The 24253-nt window shown below is 36.2% G+C and overlaps 2 protein-coding genes across 15 annotated transcripts in view; one reads left to right on the top strand and one right to left on the bottom strand.

The window, feature by feature from the left end:
- The window catches only part of PPARA (peroxisome proliferator activated receptor alpha), a 45235-nt gene extending 24893 nt beyond the window's left edge, over window positions 1-20342 (top strand). For 6 of the 7 annotated variants that reach the window (XM_040594393.1, XM_040594396.1, XM_040594391.1 and 3 more), the window contains 6 exons: window positions 210-454; window positions 3156-3316; window positions 4649-4787; window positions 7323-7525; window positions 10440-10887; window positions 12641-20342. In XM_040594393.1, the coding sequence (XP_040450327.1) occupies window positions 247-454; window positions 3156-3316; window positions 4649-4787; window positions 7323-7525; window positions 10440-10887; window positions 12641-12888 (1407 nt within the window). In that variant the 5' untranslated portion in view covers window positions 210-246 and the 3' untranslated portion in view covers window positions 12889-20342. Of the gene's footprint in view, window positions 1-209; window positions 455-3155; window positions 3317-4648; window positions 4788-7322; window positions 7526-10439; window positions 10888-12640 lie in introns of those variants that run through there. The other variant, XM_040594398.1, reaches the window with a different exon arrangement.
- The window catches only part of CDPF1 (cysteine rich DPF motif domain containing 1), a 22454-nt gene continuing 17997 nt past the window's right edge, over window positions 19797-24253 (bottom strand). For all 8 annotated transcript variants that reach the window (XM_040594405.1, XM_040594404.1, XM_040594406.1 and 5 more), the window contains one exon: window positions 19797-24218. In XM_040594405.1, coding sequence (XP_040450339.1) covers window positions 24069-24218 — 150 coding nt within the window. In that variant the 3' untranslated portion in view covers window positions 19797-24068. The remainder of the gene's footprint in view (window positions 24219-24253) is intronic.

The following is a 24253-nucleotide window of genomic DNA, read 5'->3' as shown; positions in this document are numbered from 1 at the left end:
CAGATTGATTTTGTTGTAACTTCAATTCATATTGAAGTATTTAGGGGATTATTTTTTTTTCCCTGTCCTGTTGATGACTTGTGTTGCTTAAAGCTTCTAGAGCAAGTGAATGTCGTATATTTCACTGTAGAACTAGAATTCATGTATTCAGTATGCTGTAACTGATTTAAATATTAAAACCAAATTTTTTTTAATTATTCTTTCACCAGTGTAAAGAAGTTTAAGTGACTGCTCTACTTGATCAAAATGGTGGACACTGAAAACCAGCTCTATCCCCTTACTCCCTTGGAGGAGGATGATATAGGCAGCCCTTTATCTGGAGAGTTCCTACAAGATATGGGGAACATTCAAGACCTCTCTCAGTCTCTAGGAGATGATAGCTCTGGAGCTTTAAGTTTAACAGAGTTCCAGTCACTGGGAAGTTGTCCAGGATCTGATGGATCAGTTAAAACAGGTAAGAGAATTTTGGTTTTCTATAAAACTTTCTTTTGTAAATACACAAATAGAAATTTACAACTTTTTTAAAGCAATAATTGTTTATGACTACGTAACACTAGAAATATAGAAGCTGATTATAGCATGGTCTTAAAATATTAAAGGCTAAAGGTAATTTATTAGACAGATGTCACTGCAAAATGACTGTAACATAAAGCTGCTGTTTTAAATTACCATTAGTATCAATGCCTTTTTCAAAATAACTTTTAAAAATCACTATTACTAGCAAAGTTACTATGTCTTGTAGTCATATAGGAAGTCACAATATTGCACTAAAGGAATTCCTCATTTTTTAGTTTCTTCAAATCATATATATTTGAAAAGTATTGTGAAATGTTTGCCAAAAAATTATAATCTAACCCTTAAAAGCTCACCTCGAATTCCAGTATATTTCAGTGTACTGATCCTTTGATCATGCTGTTTTCTCTCCCCCTCTTAGAAGTAGCATTGCTCAGCTATTGACTTCTGCCCAGTACATTACATTACATTGCATGTACATACATTACATAGTCTTTAGTCAGAAGATCTTGGTGAGAGGCTTTGTTTGAGAGATCAAAATGGGGAATCAACAAAGTACTATGGGACAATGCAATAATATCATAAGTTGTTCCTTTTGAAACAATGATTTTACAAATCTTTTAGCAGCAGAACCTTTTTCAGCAGTTTATGATTAAGTTTCTGGTTGGTTTACACTCATTTGTTTTGGGGGGTTCTTACTTTAAATCAGTTCCCATGATGTGATCACTATTCTACCTTACAAAAACTGCACTAATACAACTGAGGTGTGCCTTTGAGCTGAAATGGTTGAAATGAATGGTGTGATTTTTGAAGGGAGAGCTGCCTCTTGACGCTATTGCCCAAAGGAGTGTTTGTAGAATTATGATTTGGGTCCCTTTTGGTTGTGGACCTTCACATTACAGAGATGCCTTCTACAGGAAAAGTTATTATGTGCTGAGTTTATAATGTAGTCCTCCCGAGACACAAGGGTTTTTTAATTATTTGTGTGTAACGTGTGTACAAGTCATATAATAATTTAGATCAGCTTTAGTGTTACCTTATAAATTGAGTATTCAGTGTTCATTGCAAAATGTTCTAGTTTTGCTGTCAGAAAAGATAGAAAATGTAACCTTTCAAGGCTCAAATTCCATAAGGCAAGTAAAAAGAAATTAAAACCACACATTAAAAAAAATCCTGGGTTCTAGGCTGTTCTTGATGACTGATGCCTGTGGGCTTGGCACTGCTTGCAATGCAGACTGAGTTCTATGCCAGGTTTTTTTCTAACATAATACTTGCTGACCTACATTCATGAGTGTTTCTTAATCTTTCTGTAAAATAAACACACCCATTAATTTGCTAAAGTCTTGTGGTGCAAGTTGCAAGATGGAAGATAAAAGAAATTCTGGCCTCAGATAATATTTTCGTCAAACAAGGTGGAAATATTAATTGAAATAATTAAGGTAGGAATGTGTTAGTTTTGTAACATGTTCATCTAGTAGTAAAATGTCTGGAGAGTTTATTTCATTGTACAGTTCAGGAATGCTTTTCCTATTATAATCAAAACGTAAAATACCTGAGCAAGGCTTCTGTTGCTAGATTATCTTACAGGCAGACAAGTGTTACCTTCCTTTTAAGATCTGTTCAGCCTTTGTACTGATGTGCAGGAGCATGCTTTCACTTTGAGAAAATCTCTTCAGAAAGAGAAAGTTTCTAACTGCTTTTTAGGGCTCAGTTTAGATCATCATTTAAAACTCTGAGTAGCTCTTCAGAAGTCAGGGGGACCTTAAGTGTAACTCAGCATGAGTTAGGAATATGTCTTTTGCTACACTATAGCAATAGATCTGATATCCAACACCAGGGCAAGGGAGATGGAAGATGTAATGGCAAGATGAGCTGCTAATAACCCTTCTGGAAAAAATAATTGACAGGTTGAATGGATATTGTGATATAAACTTGAAGTCATGGGAGGTTCTGTCTCATTGTGGGGTTGTTGTTGGTGGTTTTTTTTACATTTTGTACTGCTTGTCTTGAGCAGTAAAGATGTGTTTAATTTTTGAGTTTCAAATACACTTTATATGTGAAAATGGTATATGTGCATTTTTATGTTAAGAAAATTTCCTTGATTTAAATGAAATACTAATTCAGAGGTTTTTACTTACTTATTTTATGTGGTGGGATAAAAAAATTTCACATTCACATCAAATTGAGAAACATTTGAAAATTCAAAGTAAAAAATGGAATGCAGAAAAATCCAAAAAAAGCTTGGTTTTCTCTTATTTTGTTTGGTGCATATGTATTGAATCCTCACGAATCATTATCACCCTTCTAGTTCTTGTTATCAGTTACTTCAGTAAGGCTTTTTGTTTGCTGACATTGTATGTCTCATCAAAATTAGCAAGGTACACCCTGTATTTTGTGTGTGTTTGCACTGTTAATATAAATATGAATTGTTCTTCAAACACAGCCAAATTATTAGTTCAGTTACTGATTATTAACTCACGGTTATTTTTTAGAACAATCTCTTTTTTTTGTTTATATTATATATATTTATATATATTTTAATATATTATTTATATTATATATATAAGCTCATTTTGTTATAGAAATGGTATCGTATCAGTCTTGACAATATAGTATATATCAAGTGTTCCTTTTTCTTTTAGAGACCCTTTCACCAGCATCCAGTCCTTCATCCATTAATTTTGCCACAGCTCCAGGTAGCATAGATGAATCACCCAGTGGAGCATTAAACATTGAATGTAGAATTTGTGGGGATAAAGCCTCAGGCTACCATTACGGAGTACATGCTTGTGAAGGTTGTAAGGTACAGTCATAATTTTCTTTTTAAGAGCCTAAATCACGTTGCTTTGTTTACAGGGTTATATGTAGATAAACATTTGTTACATAAATGTTTAATTAATCTAATTCTAGCCATTACTATTATTTAAATAATAAACATATTTTTGATCCTTTTTTCTGAAAAAAATTGTTCAGTTATCATAACTGGATACTCAATACCAGACCTTCATCAAGCAGGGGCAATTCACAATGATAATTTTAATGCTGCTTTTCTGGATAGTTAAACACTAAAACCACTAAACTGTGACCAAAAAAACAAAGCCTACTTGCTCCACTAGTGTTTTATTTGTGTTGGGAGTATGGCTGTGAGAAGCATGCCAGTTTGCTACACTTCCATTGTAACAGTAACAAATCCTGAATTTCTCATCTCCACTACATTCTGCCTGAATCACGTAGTATTGTACCTCATGTCATTTTGGGGCCAGTGCATGTCTCTGGGGCAAATTAATGTTATCATTAATGTATAATTTTTCGGGATGATATGGCCCATGAATTATAAGATTATTTTCTTTTTTCTTCTAATGTGATAGTTTTCCATTTTTTTATATATTATCATGTATGATATGAGAAACTGTATATGTGTACAATGTCAGAATATGATAATTCAAATATAAATCTCATGGAATAATGCTAGAATATCTATTAGAAGTGGGGAGCCAGTTCATAGTCAGTTGGGTTTCACAGTCTAAATGACATGTTGTTATGTTGTGTGATGCAAAATGTTGCAATGTCTCTAAATCTGCTAACCCTACAGTTTTGTAGTATGAGGCTAATCTTAAACTGCAGTATCAAGACATCATGCTAAGATCTGTTGAGGTACAGGCTTTTCTGTAATGCTTGGTTTTGTGTCCTTGGCTTTTTCTATATACTATATATGCTATGTTGTCATATCCCTCACATTTTCTGGATGAAGAAAAGATGTGTTAAATCTGTTTGTTTGTGTGATTACACATATGAAAGATGAAGTTATTTCTGAGAGAGGATGCTGAGAGAACGCATACAAAAGCAGTATGTGTTTTGCTTAATCCTTAAGAGCAAATCTGCTTGGGTACTCTGAGCTCTTGGTCCTCTCCCAAGAGGGCTAAAAGCTATTTCCTCCTTTCCTGTTTTCCGTTCTATACATGGCTTCATAAACACCACTTCACTGTATAGATTCTTACCTTTAGACAGGTTATACTTTGTGTATTGTTTTGCTAGTGACACCAATAAACAGTAAAAGAAAAAAATTACCAGTATGATTGAAACTTAGTAGTCAACGTTCTTTAATATTGCTTATTGTTTTCTCAAATTTTTATAGGGTTTTTTTAGAAGAACAATTCGTTTAAAACTCATCTATGATAAATGTGATCGCAACTGCAAAATTCAGAAAAAAAATCGTAATAAGTGCCAATACTGTCGTTTTCAAAAGTGCCTTTCAGTTGGAATGTCACATAATGGTAGGTAAGAGTGCCCTGACTAATTTGTTTGTTCCTATCCAGGGTCTGTTTCCGGAAGCAGGCACCTGGATAGCGTTCTTACTTATACATATGAGTTGAACCTCACATTTTGACAGTATAGATCATGGCGGGGGACACCAGTTTCCCTAATGAATAGTTAATGTAATTGATACACAGCTGCCAAATGTACTGTTACGAGCTTTACACAATTGTGCTGCGTGTCTGTTTGTCCATATGAATGTTCATTTAGTTGCTTTCTTCACCCAGAACTTTGGGTTACTATTGCCACCCATTGAAACAAACTTCAATACTGGAAGAATTCTGCTCAAGGGCATTGTAGAGGAGTAGGAGGAGAAAACCAGCTCATTGTGGAAGGGAATGACGTAGGATAGAAACCTGTAGGAAACCAGAATTCATTATCTTTCAGGTTACAGTGCAGCAGCTCTTGGGCAGGTGGTTCAGGGAGTGTGGGGGGAGGGTAAAGATCTGTGCTGACTGTGGAACAGGAATCTGGTAGGTTGTTTGTTAAATGGAATGGTAAAAATTCAGAGCATTTAGATATCCAGTTTAAAAATTATGTTATTGTTTGTGCTAATGATTTAAGATAAGGCTGATAAGCCTGTGGCTTGAAGGCCAGTTTCAACCCACAAGGCAGTTTTATGCACAGTATGTAGTTTGCTAAGCAACTTTGGTGAAGAGGGAGAGGCCAAGCCATAAGAAAGCAGATTTTGGTTGGCCAGATGATAGTAGTTTGCTTTCCTTTCTGATAGTGTCAAGGCTGAACTTGGGAGCAGGCGCAATTGGGAAGTAGGTGAAAAGTAGGCGAAAATGCTGGGCTACGTGAAAACCTGTGGGTTAGGAGACAAAATTCCAAAGGAAACTATACAGTCAATATAGCTGGTGTGGGGACATGGTTGGGGAAGCTGCCTATGACATTGTAGTCTAGACTTCTAGCAAGAGACATTGGGAGACTTGTCTTTCTTGTTCAGGGGAAGTCTGGCTCCTTTGTGATGAACCTTGACAGAGATTAAGGTCTGTTGGGAGAGGGTTGATAGTCTCTGCAAGACTGGTGATAACCTTCCTGAAGCAGTGGACTTGGGGGGAGTGTGCCAGCCAACAAGGGAACATCTCTGGGGCAGGAGCTGAGAGGGAGCTGTGCTGGTTGGCAGGAATGTTAACATTCAGGTGGATCTGTTTCATCCTACTAAAATGCTGTGGGCAGCTGTGCTCCAGCTGAAGGGAGTAGTAGCAGTTGTACTGGAGCAAACACATAGGAGGCAGTGGGGGAAGGAGGTGGCTGCTAACTTGCAGGTGATGCTTCTTGGGCAAAGAGCTAGAACTGGATTTACAGCCACGATCTTAAAACTCTTACGTTTCAGTTTAGAGCAGGTATTCTTCCACTTTTTTGATAGACCCGTGGCCAGATTCCAAATAGGCCTTCCATGTTGGACTTCCATTGAAGTCCAAAACTGTATTTCAGATCATGCCTTGAGTCACCTCCTTAATGTCACAAGAAAATTTCTTGGGCATGTTGAAGGGCTAATTCTGCCTATGTTCTGAATTGCTTGGTCTAAGCAACGAGGTTGTTCTCTCACTGGTTAGATGCTGAAATGTGGCAAGAGCAACCAGCTATATTAACCGTCCCAAAACCTTGCACACCATCAGAGGGTAAGGCCCCTTTTAAAATGGAGCTGGTTTAGTTTTAAACTGAAACTGAAGAAGGATCTGGACATGCCTGTTTTATTGCTGAATGGCAAGACCACTTGTGCAAGAACTGGGAGACCTCCATATCCAGTGGTGTTTCAAATTTGCATCTCCTGTCTCTCAAATGAATATCCTATTGACTAGATTGGATACTCAAACTCTGTTCTCATCCTCTCCAGTCTTGAAGCACCAGTCTATTGAAAAAAGAAGCATAAAATACTGGGTCTAGGAGGAGATTTTTTTACTATAGCCTTTGAGTATAAATCCAGGTCCCCGGTCTGTTTTGTTCTCACTAGACACTACAGATACGTTGAACTGAACTTTCAGTGCATAAAGAACCGAATGCCCCAGCAGGGTCAGAATCAGCAATGGGATTTGGGCCCAAATCCGTTGCAGTGTTCCCTGTGGAGTAACTCCCCGGGCAGCTCTCCAGCTGGTGTGTGTGCTCTCTGCCAAGCTCCTGACAGGAGTTTATTCAGTTTTTTAGAATTCCCAAGCCGGACTTTGAGTTTCACGTTGGGATTTGTAGAACACAATAAGAAGAAAACAAAATACCACTACTTAGATAACGTACAAGGAAAAAGGTATGCGTTCTAGCTCAAGCTCATTGCAGATAGCAGTTTGTGTTCTCAAACATCTGATTACCTTTGGTTTAGTATATTGATAATTCATCACTGACTGGATGAGATTTTTTCACCCATTAATTTATCATAATAAAGATACTACCTCCGTTTTTCTAGACAAAAAATCTTTATGCTCTAAACAGCAACAGTAAAAGGCATAGGTTTTTGTATAACTTGTGTTTGTTTTACAATTATGTCTTCCCATCAGCAATACGTTTTGGACGAATGCCAAGGTCTGAGAAGGCCAAGCTGAAAGCAGAAATTCTAACAGGTGAAAATTACGTAGAAGATTCAGAAATGGCAGATCTTAAATCACTTGCCAAAAGAATTCATGAAGCTTACCTGAAAAACTTCAATATGAACAAGGTTAAAGCCAGAATCATCCTGGCAGGGAAAACTAACAACAATCCAGTAAGTACTTCTGCTGTAACTTTAAAGTAAAGCTGGCAAGTACGTAAGGTGATTATAATAATTTGTTAAACTCTTAAGCACATATTTTAGAAAACAAATATCATGCTAATACAGACATGAAATATGCAAAAAGAATACCTGTAGTAAATACAGTTGGTTTTAGCCACTATCAGAGGAATAGGAAGCTTAAGGAAAATTGGGTGATTAACTTGTAAATGGAAGCTCATAACCTTAAATTATGGAAGACACAAGGGAAAGAAAATCAGTTCTTAATCAAAAAACCAAAGGTGACATCTGAAGGTATGGGTGGGGGAAATGGTTCAAAATTAATCTCCTGTATGACAGTGAAAAACAAATAATAATGTTTTTCTGCCACAAATGCCACTATAAATACTGTTATTTTTTAGGGTGTATAGAAGCTCTGTATGACTCTTGTTTTAATCACAACAATATTACTGACAGGAGGAGAGAAAACTTGAGTTTGTAATTCTTTGTTTACAGTTCTGGCCGTTTCCTCACCCAGCCTTACTGGTCTTTACTGTATGGTTACTTTGAAAGGGAGAAGCAAGCAAGGTTGTGAAGACGTGTATGCTGTAGAGGTTATTTTTATTTCAGGATATTTTATCCAAGGTCTACATAATACTATCAACTGCTTTTTGTTTTGTAGCAGATGAGATTGTATAGCCATTGTAAGAAATAACTTGTTTCAATTTATGCGTATTGTTTTTAATTCTGTTGTGATTTATGTTAATTATATGTAGAAGATAAGTATCTTATTTTAGGAACAATTTTAATCTCAGTAAAAATCTGCAGGGAAGAATTTTTAAATATGCCATAAAAAAACCCATGTAACTGTGGGGATGAGTATTATAAAAATTGTAGGCAAGCTGCCTTCTAAATTATGGAATTTGACATACTGTAGTCTAGTCTAGCCAAGCATGCAGGCTTGTATTTTAAAAGGGAAATATATGAATAATACCAGGTTTTTTTCATTGGATTAAAGAGATGCTTAAAACGAAGCACGGGCTTAAACTTTTTTTGGGGTACAAACTGACATAAGCCTGCAAATACCATGCTTTAACACCTTACCAAGTAGGTAGCTGCATAAAGTCCTTTTCAAGCTTGTTACCACATACCATAATCCTAAGTTACAATACGTATCACACATGCAGGGATCCTAGGTCACGGCATCCTAATTTTTGTGTTTGCATTTATGCGATCAATGCTCTCGGATTACAGTCATCTGACTAGCTGATAGTGGCTTGCATGTGTCTTGGTAAATTTACAAGTAAAAATTAATGAGGAACCAGATCTAGTATGTTATAAACAGGCTGCTTCTTCATTCTTCATTATGCAGGGAAGAGGAGAGATTTTATAAGCTATTTTATCATCTCTTGGGGAAAAACAAACGTTTTAATTTTCTTTTGACTTTTTAACAGGATTTTTTTTAAAAAAAAAAAAAAAGGTGGTGGTTGTGGGGAATTAATAGCCCACCTGTTTCTGAACAGTGCATTAACATCTGATTTTGCTGAATCCTAATTCTTTACACCACTGTAATTCATTTCGGAAAGAACTAGCATTTTTCATGATGACAAGGTATCCTTTTTAAGTTTAGCTCCTAAGTCCTTGGCCATACCTGTTTTCTGAATAGTGAAATGATGGTAAGTTCCAAAAAGATTTACAGGATAGGTTACATGTTTTAAAGGGTTTAGAAGTGTGGTCGGTTTATTGCTTTGCCACTTTCTGCTCATATCTACATAGACAGTTCTGTGTACTAAGTACTGAAGTGAGATGAAATGTGTAGTTCCCATAAGCATTTAAAAAGTGGACAAATGTAGGAAATTAGCATGTTTGACAGTTTTCTAAGTGAAATAAGTGAATTCTATGAGTTTCTAACAGAACACCAAGTGTTCCTTGTGATATTTAATCTGCAATGAGCAAAACAGCACAGGGAAGGTTCTTTGCTTATCATTTATGGAAATAGATTTATGCTCAGGGTCCATCACCATGACTTTGATAGGCTGGGAAGCATTGGATTTTGTTGTTTTTCTTTAGTGGATTGTCTTCTGTTTTGATTACTGGTCTTCAGATATGTATCAAAATATTTTTGAGTTCTGATAGTTCTTCAGAAAGTCGGAATGTTTTTTTTAATATGAAGTTTTAAAGAGACTGTCTCATCAGTTTGTAATGCACATATTTTTTTTAAACTAAGGGGGTTACGGAAAAGACCATGGTCAAGACTGGAAATTTGTGTTGTCTGACATTCTAGTGGGATTCCAGCTTTAGAGACGACTTGGCATTAACTGTAGCTAAAAAGATGAGCTGAGTTTCTGTGATAGATCATCTGTGACATAGTCTATGAAAATCTGGTAATCAGAGGAGCAGTACAGAGCTCACATTCTTGTGCAAATATGCTGTCCTATATTTAAATGACTGTCTGTATTCCCCCTAGGATACCTCAGGAAAGCATCATGATGTGCATCAAGTGTAGTTAGTTTAGGAATCGATAGGGTTTGTAGGCAGTATAACCTGGACTTCTGGAGAAGGTAATACAAGTCTTTTGTAAACCTTCTGGGACTTGCTCTGAGATGGATGTATGCATACTAAGCACAGTGCTTCTGGATCTTCATTGTAACTACCACATAAAACTAGATTAAAGATATATGATACATATTTACATTTTATTATTTGCATTGCCATTGGCAGAGCAGACCTCCTCTTAGATATTGCAGTTCATATTTCTGTAATATGTGGTTTCTCTTTATGCAGAAATATGAAAGAAATCATGGTTTATTGATAGTTGAAGACTGATCAGCGTGAAAGCTAAAGTTTATCAAAATACATATTCTTTAGGAAACCAATGATTAATAACCATTATTTTGTAACTGAATTAGGTTGTTTTTTTTCTTTGTAGCCATTTGTTATATATGATATGGATACCTTGTGCATGGCAGAGAAGACTCTGGTGGCAAAATTGGTAGCCAATGGAATTCAGAACAAGGAAGCAGAAGTTCGAATCTTCCACTGCTGCCAGTGTACGTCTGTAGAGACAGTCACAGAACTTACTGAATTTGCCAAATCTATCCCTGGCTTCTCCAATCTTGACTTGAATGATCAAGTGACACTGTTAAAATATGGGGTTTATGAAGCCATATTTGCCATGTTAGCATCTGTGATGAACAAGGACGGGATGCTGGTAGCCTATGGAAATGGTTTTATAACCCGGGAGTTCCTGAAAAGCCTGAGAAAGCCATTCTGTGACATAATGGAGCCAAAATTTGATTTTGCAATGAAATTCAATGCACTGGAATTGGATGATAGTGATATATCGCTTTTTGTTGCTGCCATCATTTGCTGTGGAGGTAAGCATTACTTATTTGTTCTTTAAGGTAGTAATTTTTTTTAATTTTCTTTACATAAATTAATAATTTTAATAGAAAAACTTACATATTTCTTGAAGATGCAATTCTACCACTATGTCATTTTCCCTTTTAGCATGTTTCGTGGAAGATACTGTGTAACTGTTAAGTTCTGAGCCTGTATTTTGCTTTGCAGAATAGTAGACGTGCTTGGAATTGTTTAGCCACAGAGAGGGGTCTAGTTACTCTCTGTTTTTAAAAGTGGGATGCAAAGAGCATTAGTGTTTGTTTTGTTTGAGGTGTGGAGGATTTTTTTTTTAATGTTTAAAGCTGGATTGGAAACACTATTTGTATCTGCCAAATGGGCAGGAAAAAATACTATGTAATAAGACTGGAGGCAGGTGCAGGTTATAGCTTTGCTCATCTTTGACACTTGCTGATTGCATCATGTAATGGGTTCTGCACAAATGCACAGCTCTGTTGATGCCTTCCTATGTTCTGAGTTGAATATCACTAACTGTTAAAAAAAAAAAAAAAAGCTTAGCTAATTAAAAAAAATTAGCTGATGGCATTTTTAAAAATTATTTCGTAGTACCTAAGGACATGGGGCTTGGCTTTTCTGTTTTTTTCTGTTTTGTTAATGCCTGTTGATTGAACTCTTTGTGAGTAAAGGAACACAAATTTAACAATAATTTGTAATTCTTTCTTTCCTCCAAAAAGCAAGGATGTTCATGTTTAAGGTTAAATTCAGTTCATGTTTAAGGTTAAATTCAAATCTATCCATAAGTGTTTTAAGAAAGGGAAAGAAAAGATCAGGAAAGTTCCAACAACTGCTCCCTCCTCCCTTTTTTGCATTCAGCCATATGCATAGGATGTTTCACTGCCCCCGGTTGCGTCCTCAGCACTTACAAGAAAGATACAATCTTTAGACTTTCAAAAGCTTCATGTGCTAGTTTAGGCAGCAAATTCCCATCAAATCTTGACTTACTTGTGCACAATACATTGGTATTTTGACATTTTCAAAAGTCAAGGGAGTTCTTTGCAGGCAAAATGTTTTGGTTTGGTTTGGTTCCCTGCGCGCCCCCCCCCCCCCCCCCCCCCCCCCCCATCTTCTTGAAACTAGCTTCAGTTTTAGCCTGATGTCCCAGAATTCTTACAGAGAAGTTCGATATGGAGAGTAAAGGTATTATAGGACTGTAGGTAGCTGAAAATGAGATCATAGACTAGGAAGAGTGAAGCATCCTTAATAGTGCTTCTCTGCGTCCTGTCAGTAACTTGTGCTGTGCCAATATACATATGGGAACCAAGAGTTAACGCTTGTTATTTATGTCTTGCCGTATTGCTACCAGACTTCAAGAACTCTCTAGAAGTAGACACATGCTTTCTTTTTCCATCTTTACTGTTTGAATTCTGTTATCAGGACATACAGAATATAGAACTGGATTTCTAGGCTGGATATCTCTGCTGGGTTTGGGGCTGAGAGAGTGGTGGTGGGGGGTTTCTGTTGTAGCACAGGTTGTATGAAATCTCTGCTCAGGTAACTGCGGGCATTGACAAAACTTTGTCCAAAGGGATAGAATGCTACTTTTTTTTAAAAAAAAAATATTATTTTTTCTTAAAGATTCATTTTGAGCCTCATTGTCCTCAGTGTATATTGTAAATACACACTGTAGCCTACAATATAGAATCTATAAAGTAGCCTATTTTAAAGAATAATTATAAAATTATCACATGTATCATTTTGTTTTGAGAACAGATCGTCCTGGTCTTGTAAATGTAGGACACATTGAAAAAATGCAGGAGAGCATTGTGCATGTACTGAAACTTCATTTGCAAACCAACCACCCTGACGACACCTTCCTCTTCCCGAAACTTCTCCAAAAAATGGCTGACCTCCGACAACTTGTCACAGAGCATGCTCAGCTTGTTCAGATAATTAAGAAGACTGAATCTGATGCACATTTACACCCCTTACTACAGGAAATCTACAGGGATATGTATTAAGGATTTTTAGTATTTTTTTTCCACAATATTTAAAGACAAAAGCAATACTAATAACAGATGGGAGCAAAACTACTTGCACAGTTATCTGCTGTTCACTCAGCTCAGAGCATGAGAAATCTAAAAGCTGGGTAACTGGAGTGTTACACTTCTTTCAGTTTGGGATCTTTTGTCTTCTTTTGAAAGAGTTCTGCAGAAGAATACTGATCATAGTGCTTATGAAGTGTTTTACAATGGTTCTTTTATTTGGAAATTTGAAGATTGGTAAGGAATACTTATTTGTACAATAAATCAGAATGTTAAGTAACAGAAATGAACAAAATTGTATTTCCTCTTGGCTTAGTCATTTTAGAGTTAATATAACAAATTCAGCAAATTTTCTCCAGGTGTATGCACAATCATAAAGATTATGCACTTTTGGCTAATAGTAGTTACTGAGAACCAACTAACGCTTTTTCTTACAGCAGTCAGTCTAGGTGTATCAAATGGTTGGATGTTACTGTACATACACCTCTAAAAAAATCTGAACGACCTTTGAACCGCTGCTGCTCTAATTCCATGAAATGCAGCACAGCTTCATCTAGTATTACATTAGTATACCTTAGGATTATCATGTTTAAAAGACGGTTCTTTTATGAAATGAAATAAAATCCAAAGAGCTATCTAAAATACAGCAGAGATGCTCCATTCAGGTGTTTTTTGAAGAGTAAGTGTAAGAAAGAGATGGAACCCTTTTTTCAAAAGTCTTTTAAGGAAATATAAAAATGTCCCTGGTGGAAAATATATCATACTTTATTATACATGTCTTTTTGAGAACTTTTAAGATGCAGTTTTGACTTAAAAATATTACTTCAAATTAGGTAGGCTTTTGGAGAGACTGAAAAATCTGATTCTAGCCCCCCAAAAAAAAGAATTTCAGCTGCACAGCATTCTAGTGCAGGGATAGCTTACTCTGAAGAAATGATTGTATAGGAAAGGCACCTTCTTTCTTCTTGGCAGTATAAGAATTTTTTGGACCCATTGACTTTTCTGATGAATACACTATTTCTTTTTTCCAATTACCCACTCGGATATATTTCCTTCTATTATTTCTTAGGCCTTCTGAATAGAAGTATTAGATTATGTTGCCAAATTTTGTCCTTGTCCATACAGCCACAGTGGATAAGGTGACAATATTACCAAGAACAGTGTTTGTAGGTGTGATTGCATAATATTATGAAAGACAGCACAGCTGAGAGTAAGATTATCATGTTCCTGAGAGGAAACTCCTGATTTTACAGTAGTACTTACTCCTGATGAAAAATAAGCCATAAGGAACTGCTTGACTTTGCCATTTTACAGAATCTTTTATCAGTGCTACATTAAAGTGCTAGCTGCATGCAAGACACTGTGCTATTTTTTAAAATTTTTAATTTTTTTTTTAATACAGTACCTTCACGTTATTATTTCTTTATTTTAATACTTCTTTCATAACACAAAGATCTCAGGAGCCAATCTTGGCATTTTCACGATAGTTTAGGTTTCAGTGGCACAGGAGGACACTTTGTACATTTTTACTGTAGCATGTTTGAAGACTTCATAATCTTAAACCTTCATTACAAGAATTAAATAAGATTGATAAGGTGAGAACCTCACACTATGATTCTTATTTTAGTCACAATGCTTGTTTCTTTACAGGCCTGCTGGCATGGCTAGACATTGGATAAATTACACATTTAAAAGCAATTTGGTGTTTATCCAGGTGATGGTCATTAGCAGAGGTTTTAATGCCAGATATAGTTAGTGTAAAACAGTAAAGCATAGGCCTCAAATTTGGTAACCGTCAAGGGCAGGATAGAAACAATAAATGCATGAGCAGAAAATTTTCTCCCCTTTCCTGTCGCCTGTCAGCAACAGCAAGAATAGGCCTTAACGTTACAGCTGCTTCTAATGCCTTATTAAGAGAATATTGTTGGCCTTACCAGGAAACAGCAGATGAAAAATGGATTGTCTTTTGTGTCTTACAGCAGTACAGATAGTAAGCCCTCAAAAATAACATTAGTATTTTAACAATGATGCTGCTTTATTCTTCCAGTCAGCCATGTTTCACTAGGGAACTGTGGCGTTCAGATATAAGATATTCAGCATTGAAATAAATGATATGCAATATTGTTTACTAAAAAAAAATTAAATCGTAGCCATTCTGTGATGGCATACTGAAACTCTAATAGCCAACTATTTTAAGTTTATCTTCTAATAAAAGTATAAGCTGATTATTTTTTTTTTAAAATTTTTTTTCCCCCAAAGCTCAGATTTTTGCAAAGGGCAAATTTCAATGTTGTGTTCCATAGTTGAGGTGTACTGAAATTTCTCAGGAAAATCAGATGTGGACAGTGTGGACAAAACCTATTTTTACTGCTCTTGTTCTCAAAAGTGGCTAAAACACTTTATTGATAATAAATCCTTAAATACTCAACAAAACTATAAAGAATTGAAAACAGCATAATTCAGTGGAAGGCATAAAGTTTTAGCTATATTAACAGCTGCTTGTAACAGCTTTCTATTATTGGTGTTGGGATTTTTGGCGTAATTTGCATTTTTCCTGTTCCAGATCATTTTGTTTTCTTATTTGAAAACCAGCAAGCATTTTTTGACTAGTTCTTTGGACACCAAAGTTTGATTTCTGTTTTAAATTAAATTGAAGACCTTTAATGAAAAAAAAAAAAAACCCGGAAAGAACGCATCTCAGAATTACAGAAATATGAACAAGCTGTTAACATAGCCTAAAATTCTGGATGGATCCCACTGCCCACACTGCTGCACCGTGGACATACCCACAGTCTTGTCAAAGAATGACACAGGGCAGAGAAGTCACTTCCCAAGCATTAATGGGCAAAAGGAATTCTTAATCTCTACATTACACTTCTAACAAAGTACATTCGCTACTGCAGTAGATGACTGCAGCAGGCTTTTGCCAATTAAATTTCGAGATAACTCAGTTTGTGTTTGGGTTTTTTTGAAGTTTGGAATCTTAACTAGTATGAGATCTAATACTGAGGAGCCTTCAGCTTCTCCACCTTATACAGACCATTTAATATTTTAAAATACCCATTCTATGGAGGGAAAGAAAGTGATCAGTGCTTTTACTATAGCACCAAAGAACTCTGGTTAGCAAGCAGTACCCGCAAACAGCTTAAGACAAGAGACAACAGAAGAATTGAGAAAAATCCTAGGAAACAACAGTATGACTTAAGTTTTCAACAAATATATAACGTACTCATTTTTGAGGTTTTTTTTACTTTTTTTATTTATTGAGATGCCCTAGGTACTTTGACAAAGGGGAAGAAAAAAAAAGGAAAAGGAAGGCTTTGTGTCAAGTGTTAGGGAAATCTGATGTTCATTTTTATCTCCTTAAAGATTTTCTTTAAAGGTGTACTGTCTTCAGTGTCACAGCAAACAACTGCCATTTAAAAAAAAATCAGTTACTTTGTACCTTTTTAAATTTCAGAATCCCACTTTTATTATAAACACAAATTGATAGACAATAGATGGGAACGTTTTCCACTTACAGAAACTGAATCTTTCCTAACTTTTAAAGAAATCTCCTTTTTTACTTAATTGCCATTTCCATGTGCCTTTGCTTTGGTTCTAGCCAGCTGCTAGAAAGCTGAAGTGTTGCCAAAGAGCATATTTTTGCGTTATTTCTGGCCTGCGCAGATTTAGGAAATACCAGCAGTTGCACTAAGTCCGTTCTCATGAGAGAGCTAGCACAAGTTTGCGAATCAAAGAGCTTATAATAAGCATCTAAACATTTGTTTGTTTATTCAAACTGGTAAAACTTGGAGAGATTTATTCATCATGAGAGCTGGGTCACATACTATTTGAATTTCCTCCTTATTTCTATCGGAAACCCTGGATGACTTACGCACCATTTCAGACAAAGCAGTTAGCGAAGATTACACTGTAGCTGCCTGTACTGTGTCTGAAAAGGAACAATTCCAGCTCAGTCTCTCCTTAAAAGCGTCCCTTTTAGTTGAAAATTTGCAACTATATTTAACAAATGCTTTTGCAGCAGTTGTGATACTGCTTAAGCATAAGGTCTTACAAATAATGGTCCTTCCCCCAAAACCCTGGTCCGTTAAGTGTTGAAGGTGTAGTGTGGTATCTGGTGCTTGCTTGTATCTCAAGTGCTTTCTTAATAATCTGCATATAATTTTTTTAAATCTAGGTTTAATCAGCTTTATTATCCTTCTTCTACTAGAGATGTAAATTATATGTGGGTTTGAGCTAAGATTATTGATATTGTTATGTGTTGTGGGATCTTTTTAATTTAATGTGATACCATTTCTTCATGTTTCAATTTGTAAAATATGAGAATATAATTGCAAGATATAAACTTTCACTAAATTATATTACAGAGGTGCTTTAAGAAAAATACGTAAATTATTTAATTTAAATATTTGTTTCATACTTTATCTTGTGAACCCTTTTGTACAGTGAGGAAAGATATACTTTTATGGGGGTAAGGATGATGGGCCTGAAGTCAAAGACAAACTGCTATTTATTCCTGTCTAGTCTTTATTACTGTATCATTTGTGAAGAAGTATCACAAATTCTGCAACTTCTCAGTGTTTGTTATTGACAACTGTAACAAAATTTTAAAATATATTTTCACATAGAACGTGGACTTCCTTTTATTTAATTTTAATAAAAGTAAGTCTAGGTGAAGAGCTGCAATTCCAAAACAGAGTTAATATTTTTAATGTCTTAAGTTCACCAATATGAAAGACAGTTCATAGAACTAAGTTCATCTTTGCTTTACAGCACAGTAGTTCATATTCCTTAAAATTCTGAAAAGAGCGCGAAAGAGAGCTACATTTTGTTAATACTCCATTACTGGTATTCTCCGAGGAACTGACTTGCAGCTTACTAGGAATAGTAAAGTGTATTCAGGATCATTTCCTTCTACCTGCACTAGCTTGATTTGCAGTTTTTATAGATGTATTTTAAATATGGAATTTGACAATGCAAAACAAAATGTTGAAATGCCGTTATTGGCATTTTCTATAGGAGCGTTCCCTTTATGATTTTAAGTAGAGGTGAATTCAGAATCTGTTCACAGGGATTCTGTGTCCTGTGTTTCAGGCGACAGGCTGTGCCTACAGCATTCCAGCTAACTAATCCCAGTAGAAAAGTTACCTTGTAAAGGTACACTTTTTATTTTGCTGTAGTCAAAACATAGCATCTAGTGCAAGCACAGTATGTTACAAACGTTCCAGCAATGATTTATACTTAGTGCATTATATAGATAAATAGATAAAATTCTATTTCCCCAAATCACTGCATCTTGAAATTTTCACTTGATCAGTGTGACCATACAGGTATATTGTCTACCAAGATGTTTGTGTCTTATTTATAAAAGCTCTACTGGAGTTTCTTGTGGTAACCTACAGCTACTTCTTTACTCAATTTCATAGCCAGCAATGGAAAAAACACCTGTAAAAGGCACTACCGGATAATGTCACTTTACACTGTAAATATGTGATACAAATTCATGTTAACTAAACCCGTCCTAGGGCAAGGGCGTTTCCTCTCTTGTTTTCTCTAATGTGCTTACAGGTTTAAAAAATATTTTTCTGCTCCTGAAGCTGTTGGTTTTGGGTTTTTTTTTCTTGAACTCCTTTATTATTGTGTTAGTCGATCTTGTCAGAGTTCAGTGCAAGGATGTTTCAAAAGAGAATTCCAATTGCAAGGACCTCAATTTCACGGGTTTCCTCTGCCCAGGGGATAGGCTGCATGCACAAAAAAGAATAATCTGATTAGAGGCTGGGCTTTAAATACGGACTGCAAGATCAAGCATAAGGTACTTAAAGTTGAAGTATTTTGGAGTATTTTCTCAGGTTGGATATGCAGGTACAGTAATCCCTATTGTGGAAAAGACACCAGCCTTATGATCAATGCAAGAAGTTTCATGGCATTCTTTACACTTGAAAGAAAAAAAAAAATAAATGGTGGTATGGGAAAATACTAACTCCCGAAAAACTGGCAACATGCAGGTATTGCATTCCACTTCTACTGCGTAGGAGTGCAGTTCAATCATTCAAAATCTGTTTGTGATGTGCAACAGGAACGGTAAGAAGGTTAGCAACTTTTCTGGTGGATGATTCATGTGCAGATAACCAGGTAGAGTGCTGTTCAAATCCACTCTCCATTACCTCTGGGACATTTGCATGTCAAGGTGTATTTTGCCACGCGGCAGCACAGGGTTGCCTTCATGGAGTAACAGCAGTAACACAGCTGTTAGTGGTCCCATGTGCGTATGCAGAGCGGTATCTGTGGGCACTCACCAGCGGCGCCGTCCAGCACACAGTTACCAAGCAGACTGCTACGGCTCTTCTGTGGATAGCGGCAGGGAGCTTGCTTCTGATCAACTCATGCACCCCTCTCCCCTGGGAAACTAATCCTGTGGAGCAGGTGGATATGTGAAGCCCTGGCTCCATCTCGGTAGCCACAGATACCTTCCTCCGGCTTCAGAAGTGGAAGGAAGAGCATTTATGACTTTAGTTATTTCTTCAGTAATCAATGTTCTAGTGTTATGGATTTTAACCAAACCACCCCTCTTAACTGTTTGATGAAGTCTGTTTTATCAGCCTCTCGGATGAGCTGTACTTCGTATTGCCTCTGCTATGTCACAGCTTTTACAAACAATTGCTCTGAATTTCCCTTAGGATTGTAACACAACAGTTTACCTACATCATAATGTTAAACCCCTTCATCACATCTTAAATTATCCGTGACCTGGTATGACCCAAAAAAGCACGTTTTTGATAACTTTGCCAAACCCTAATCACTAGAGCTAGCAAGTGTTTAATTAAGTCAAGATATCAATATTAAAGAGAAAAAACCACCAAATCATTGTTTCCAGTCATGTATGTTTTTAGGAGGTTCTGGGTACATTTTATTACAATAAATATGGAGCTTAAAAGAACAGATATTTCTTGCAGGGAGTAGTCAAACCCAATTCTCATGGAACACTTGTTTCCCAGTAAAATACCACTAATTCAAGCCAAGTTCCCAAGTTTCTTTCTGTCAGAACAATGCAAATGAAATTTTCAAGAAAGAATGGAAGCCCTGGTCTCACAGGGATTTACAGGAAAGACAAAGTCTCTTGCACTTGGGAATGTAAAAATTACACACAGCTAAATATGACAATGCATTCTCAGATGTTACCAGCCTACTGATCTAGGATGAAAAAAACTTGAACTAAACATTTTTTGTCTTTTTTGCATTCTGATTTTTCTGTCTCCTTTAAAAATAAGAGGTTGAATTCATAGTGTTTGTATAGAGACTGGTAGGAACCTATGTGCTTTAAAAAAATTAAAAAGTCATCCTTTAAGACTGAATGTAAACACAGTTAATTTGAAATATGGATTTGCCTTAATGGTTTTAAAAAAAAATAAAGTATTTTTAGAAGTGAATTTAATGACTTGTGCTGACCTTTTACTTCCAGGGAAGTAATTCACTGTAATGTCATGGTTTTGACACAAACACGCTTGCTAGCTGCCTCTTGTACATTACCCAAAGCAGCTGCCAAATCTTAGAGTCCCTCCTTCAAAGACTCTGCACACATGAGTAACTTTTATGTACATGGGAGCAGTTCTGTTTGGTGCTCTTGAACAACCACTAACGATCGCAACTGATAGCTTGTGTAAATGTTTGCCAAATCAGGATCTGGGGAGTGCAGGGTGGTGGTGCAGCTGAGAACGGTGGCGCCTGTTGCTCCTGCCATAGTACCAGTGGCATGAATATGTGTTTTGTGCTGCTCTACTGCAGTTAAGAACTTGAATGATTTTGCCTTCACCTGATTTGCCTTAATTTGGTATACAAAGCCTGCTTCAGAAAAAACTTGGCTGCTTAACATTAGAGCAGGGAGTAATCATGCTGATTTCTAGCAGTGAACAAGAGTGGACAAGCAACCTTTGATGGAATTGGTGCCCAGGTTTTTTGGGTTAGTATCAAATACCTGTTAACAAACTGTTAAGTACGCTTACTACATAATAAGATGTGAGTATTGCAAGGACATTTTGAAGTTGGAATGATATTTCAAACATCTTTAAAGTGCTGATGCTTACAGGTTTACTGTTAGACACACCCTTTAAATTGGGAACGTGCGTGTAACGTACATACACACATTGCATACATAATATGTATTTACATAGCTATTTCATCAGTTTGTCTGCCGACCCACCGTCCTGCTGTGTCCTTTCATTCTCGTTGACTGTGACCAGGTTGAGACGTTTGTTGAATTCAACAAACACTGAATGCACTTCTCCATGAAGTATAGCATACTAATTTGATGAGCATGACTTCAATTAAATCTGTAGGAAGGATATATCACTGATAATTGGTTTCCTTCAAGAATCTGGGGATTTATTAAGCTGGTAAGAGTGCTGAAGCAAGATTTACAGCAGAGGATAAAGAATCACAAGCTATGCTGAGGAGCATTGAAGGCCTGATTCTGAGCAGCAGAAAGTACTTGCAGAACCTGATGAAACCAAATTATAATGACTGCATTCCTCAAAGAGTAGGCCTCGTGGCTGGTAAGTTTGGGCATGATGGCATTTCGTCTGTGAAACCACATATATACCAAAACAATATACCAAGTCCATAATGCTTATGTTCAATGTGAATATAAGAATATGAAATACATAATAATACTTTGTCATTCCAGAAAATACCAAGTTGCATGTAGGTCAACCTTCTTACCTTAAAGCATAGACCAGAGATGCCAGAACATATCTAACAGCCCTGAGCTATTGAGCCAGTTTGTGGTACTTGTTGGAAATATGATTTTCTTCACCTAAAAGGTATGTGTAACTAGGTAACTGTGAAGCAGAGGTACCCTTAACTTGGCTTTCTCTGTTGTGCTCAAGAGAGATAAATGAGCTGTACTGGACCAAATTAAAAATTCTGTAGTTACAGGTTCTGCTGCCTTTTAGTAACTGAGTCTACTTCCCCTCTGGTTCAACTGATCACTTAAAGGTAGGGTCATTTCTGAGGGCTTTAAATGATGCTGCTATCATCTCATGATGGCAAAGATAATGATTATGAATAAATGAGTTAACTGCATTTTTCTTTAAGAGCACAGAGGAGGTTGAACAGGAGGCAAAACAGTTCAGAGACACCAGGTCCTTCCCAGCACATTAGTAGGCGCATCCCCAGTCCCAAGACAGACTTGCATGTCATACAACTGAAAGACACATTCATGTTTAGATGCGAACTGCACTAGCCAGGCTTCTAAAACGTACTCTCAAGCTAAGAGTTGAGATATAACCTGTTGCATACAGGAAATAGTGTTTTACAAAGACATTTGCTGGTATAAACATATTGCATGATCTCACATAACTATGTTGCTTTTTGTCACCTTGACTATAAGACTACAATTTTAGGACAGAAAAGCGCTGCAATTCTCTTTTTAGCATCTCTCGTTCTGTTTAAAGTTCTGGTTTTAGCACAGAGGTTTATGCCTCTGTTATTTGTACAGAGCTGGTAAGATACACTACAACTTTTAAAGTCTAACATAAAATGGAAATTTAATACCACCTATTTTAAATAAATTTAATATTATTTTCTGTGAAAGTGTAGTCTCTTGTCACTGCAAAAAGGAATCTGAAATGTTGACTTCTAACATGTATCTTTTTTCCCCACAAAGATGTGTGTATGTATATATATATATATATACACACATATACATATATAATGTCATAAAGCACACAGAGCTTGAGAAGGGTACTAACAGGTCTGTTATTGCTCCTCTAGTAACTGCAGAAATTTCAGTCCTCAACAGAGGACACCAATATACTAGGGTCAGAGGAGAAAAAAAAAAAAAAGATTGACTTTAGGACACAAACATCCTGAAGAACTAAAAAGAACTCACTGAAATAATGTTCATTTCTTTTAACAGACATACAGATCATTCTACTAAAATGATCAAGTTTAGATGTTGACATATGACAAATTATATGGATAGGATAGTTGAGAAAAGAGGAGATACTAACAAGACATTAACTGGTTCTGAACCAATGACCAAAAAAAGCTTGACTAAATAATGTGATTTGGTCATTCAGGAGCGTTCTAGACATCTTCTTAAGGTGTGTGACTATTTGGTTTTACATAAATGTCACCTAAATTTTCCTTGTAATGAAGGCAAAATCAACACAAGTAATTGAGCAGCTAATTTTTTGAGCTAAACAAATTGCTATTTGCCTCACAATTTTTTTACTCTTTTTTTGACTGAAACTGTTTCTGAAACCCCTGTTCTAGGTACAGTTTAACTGCCCAGTTCAGGTAAGAATTGAGCTTATTAACTGAACTTTTGTATTTCCAGATTACTTCCTTTTCAATTTAATATCAGTTAATCTTTACCTGTAAAGCAAAAACTACGTGTATTAAGGGTCCTCTCCTGTCACTATATTGACATGAACCAGAAGACTGAGTGCCAAGTGAGTGCAAGTGCAAGTGACTTGTATCTTTTTTTTTAATTATTATTTTATTATAAGAGCACCTACCTTCAGAAGTGTTAAAGCTGTGATAGTACTTTATAATTTTATTTATTATATATTCTATTTATTTTATAATTTTATTATAGTCTTGAAGAATGGAGATATTTCTATGGATATCTGTGACATTTTCTCATAACAGTTTTATTTTAGACTTTACAATAAAGCTTTGAACTCCTTGTCTATGGTAATACCTTATCAGGACAGCACTGTCAGGTTAACAATTGGTGTATACTGACTTTCTTGTATGTATATTGAATTAAGCCAGATACATCTGGCTCAGATTTTCGTAACACTGTAGGAGTGTCAAGAATAACATAATACATTAAAATAACAAATATGAAAATTTGGACATGGGCTCTATGCTATATGCTGTTTAGGCTTTTTACTATATGCATTTCATGTGGTGACAACACGCTTGTCTGCTGTTTTTTCTGGCTCTTCAACACCTTAAGGACATACTGCTGGCACTGCAATCACTGGATGGTTATGTTTGAAACCAAGCCAATTGTAAGGAAATGTGTTACTGTGTTCTGTAGTAGTGAGCTGATGAAGGTCACTTCTTTAAAAGGAGCAACATGATAGTCTCCAAAAGGAGAGAAGAGAAACCCCTGCCAAATATCTTTCTCTCTTGGTCCTTCATATTTATGTTCCTGTATCCAGTTTTTTACAGGGGAAGGATTTTTGTTGGGCCTTCCTTTTATCCATATCTTCTTGTATTTCCAAAGGAAAGGCCTTTAGGTTTTCATTCACACAGGGGAGGCAGAACCTTTTGGAGTAGAACAGACTACATTCCTGTAAAGAAAATAACATTATTAGCATGATACACA

This window comes from Falco naumanni, chromosome 5 (genome assembly GCF_017639655.2).
Source record: "Falco naumanni isolate bFalNau1 chromosome 5, bFalNau1.pat, whole genome shotgun sequence".
Lineage (NCBI taxonomy): Eukaryota > Metazoa > Chordata > Aves > Falconiformes > Falconidae > Falco > Falco naumanni.
The sequence above is the reverse complement of the archived record's forward strand: the minus strand, read 5'-3'. Positions and strand labels throughout refer to the sequence as shown.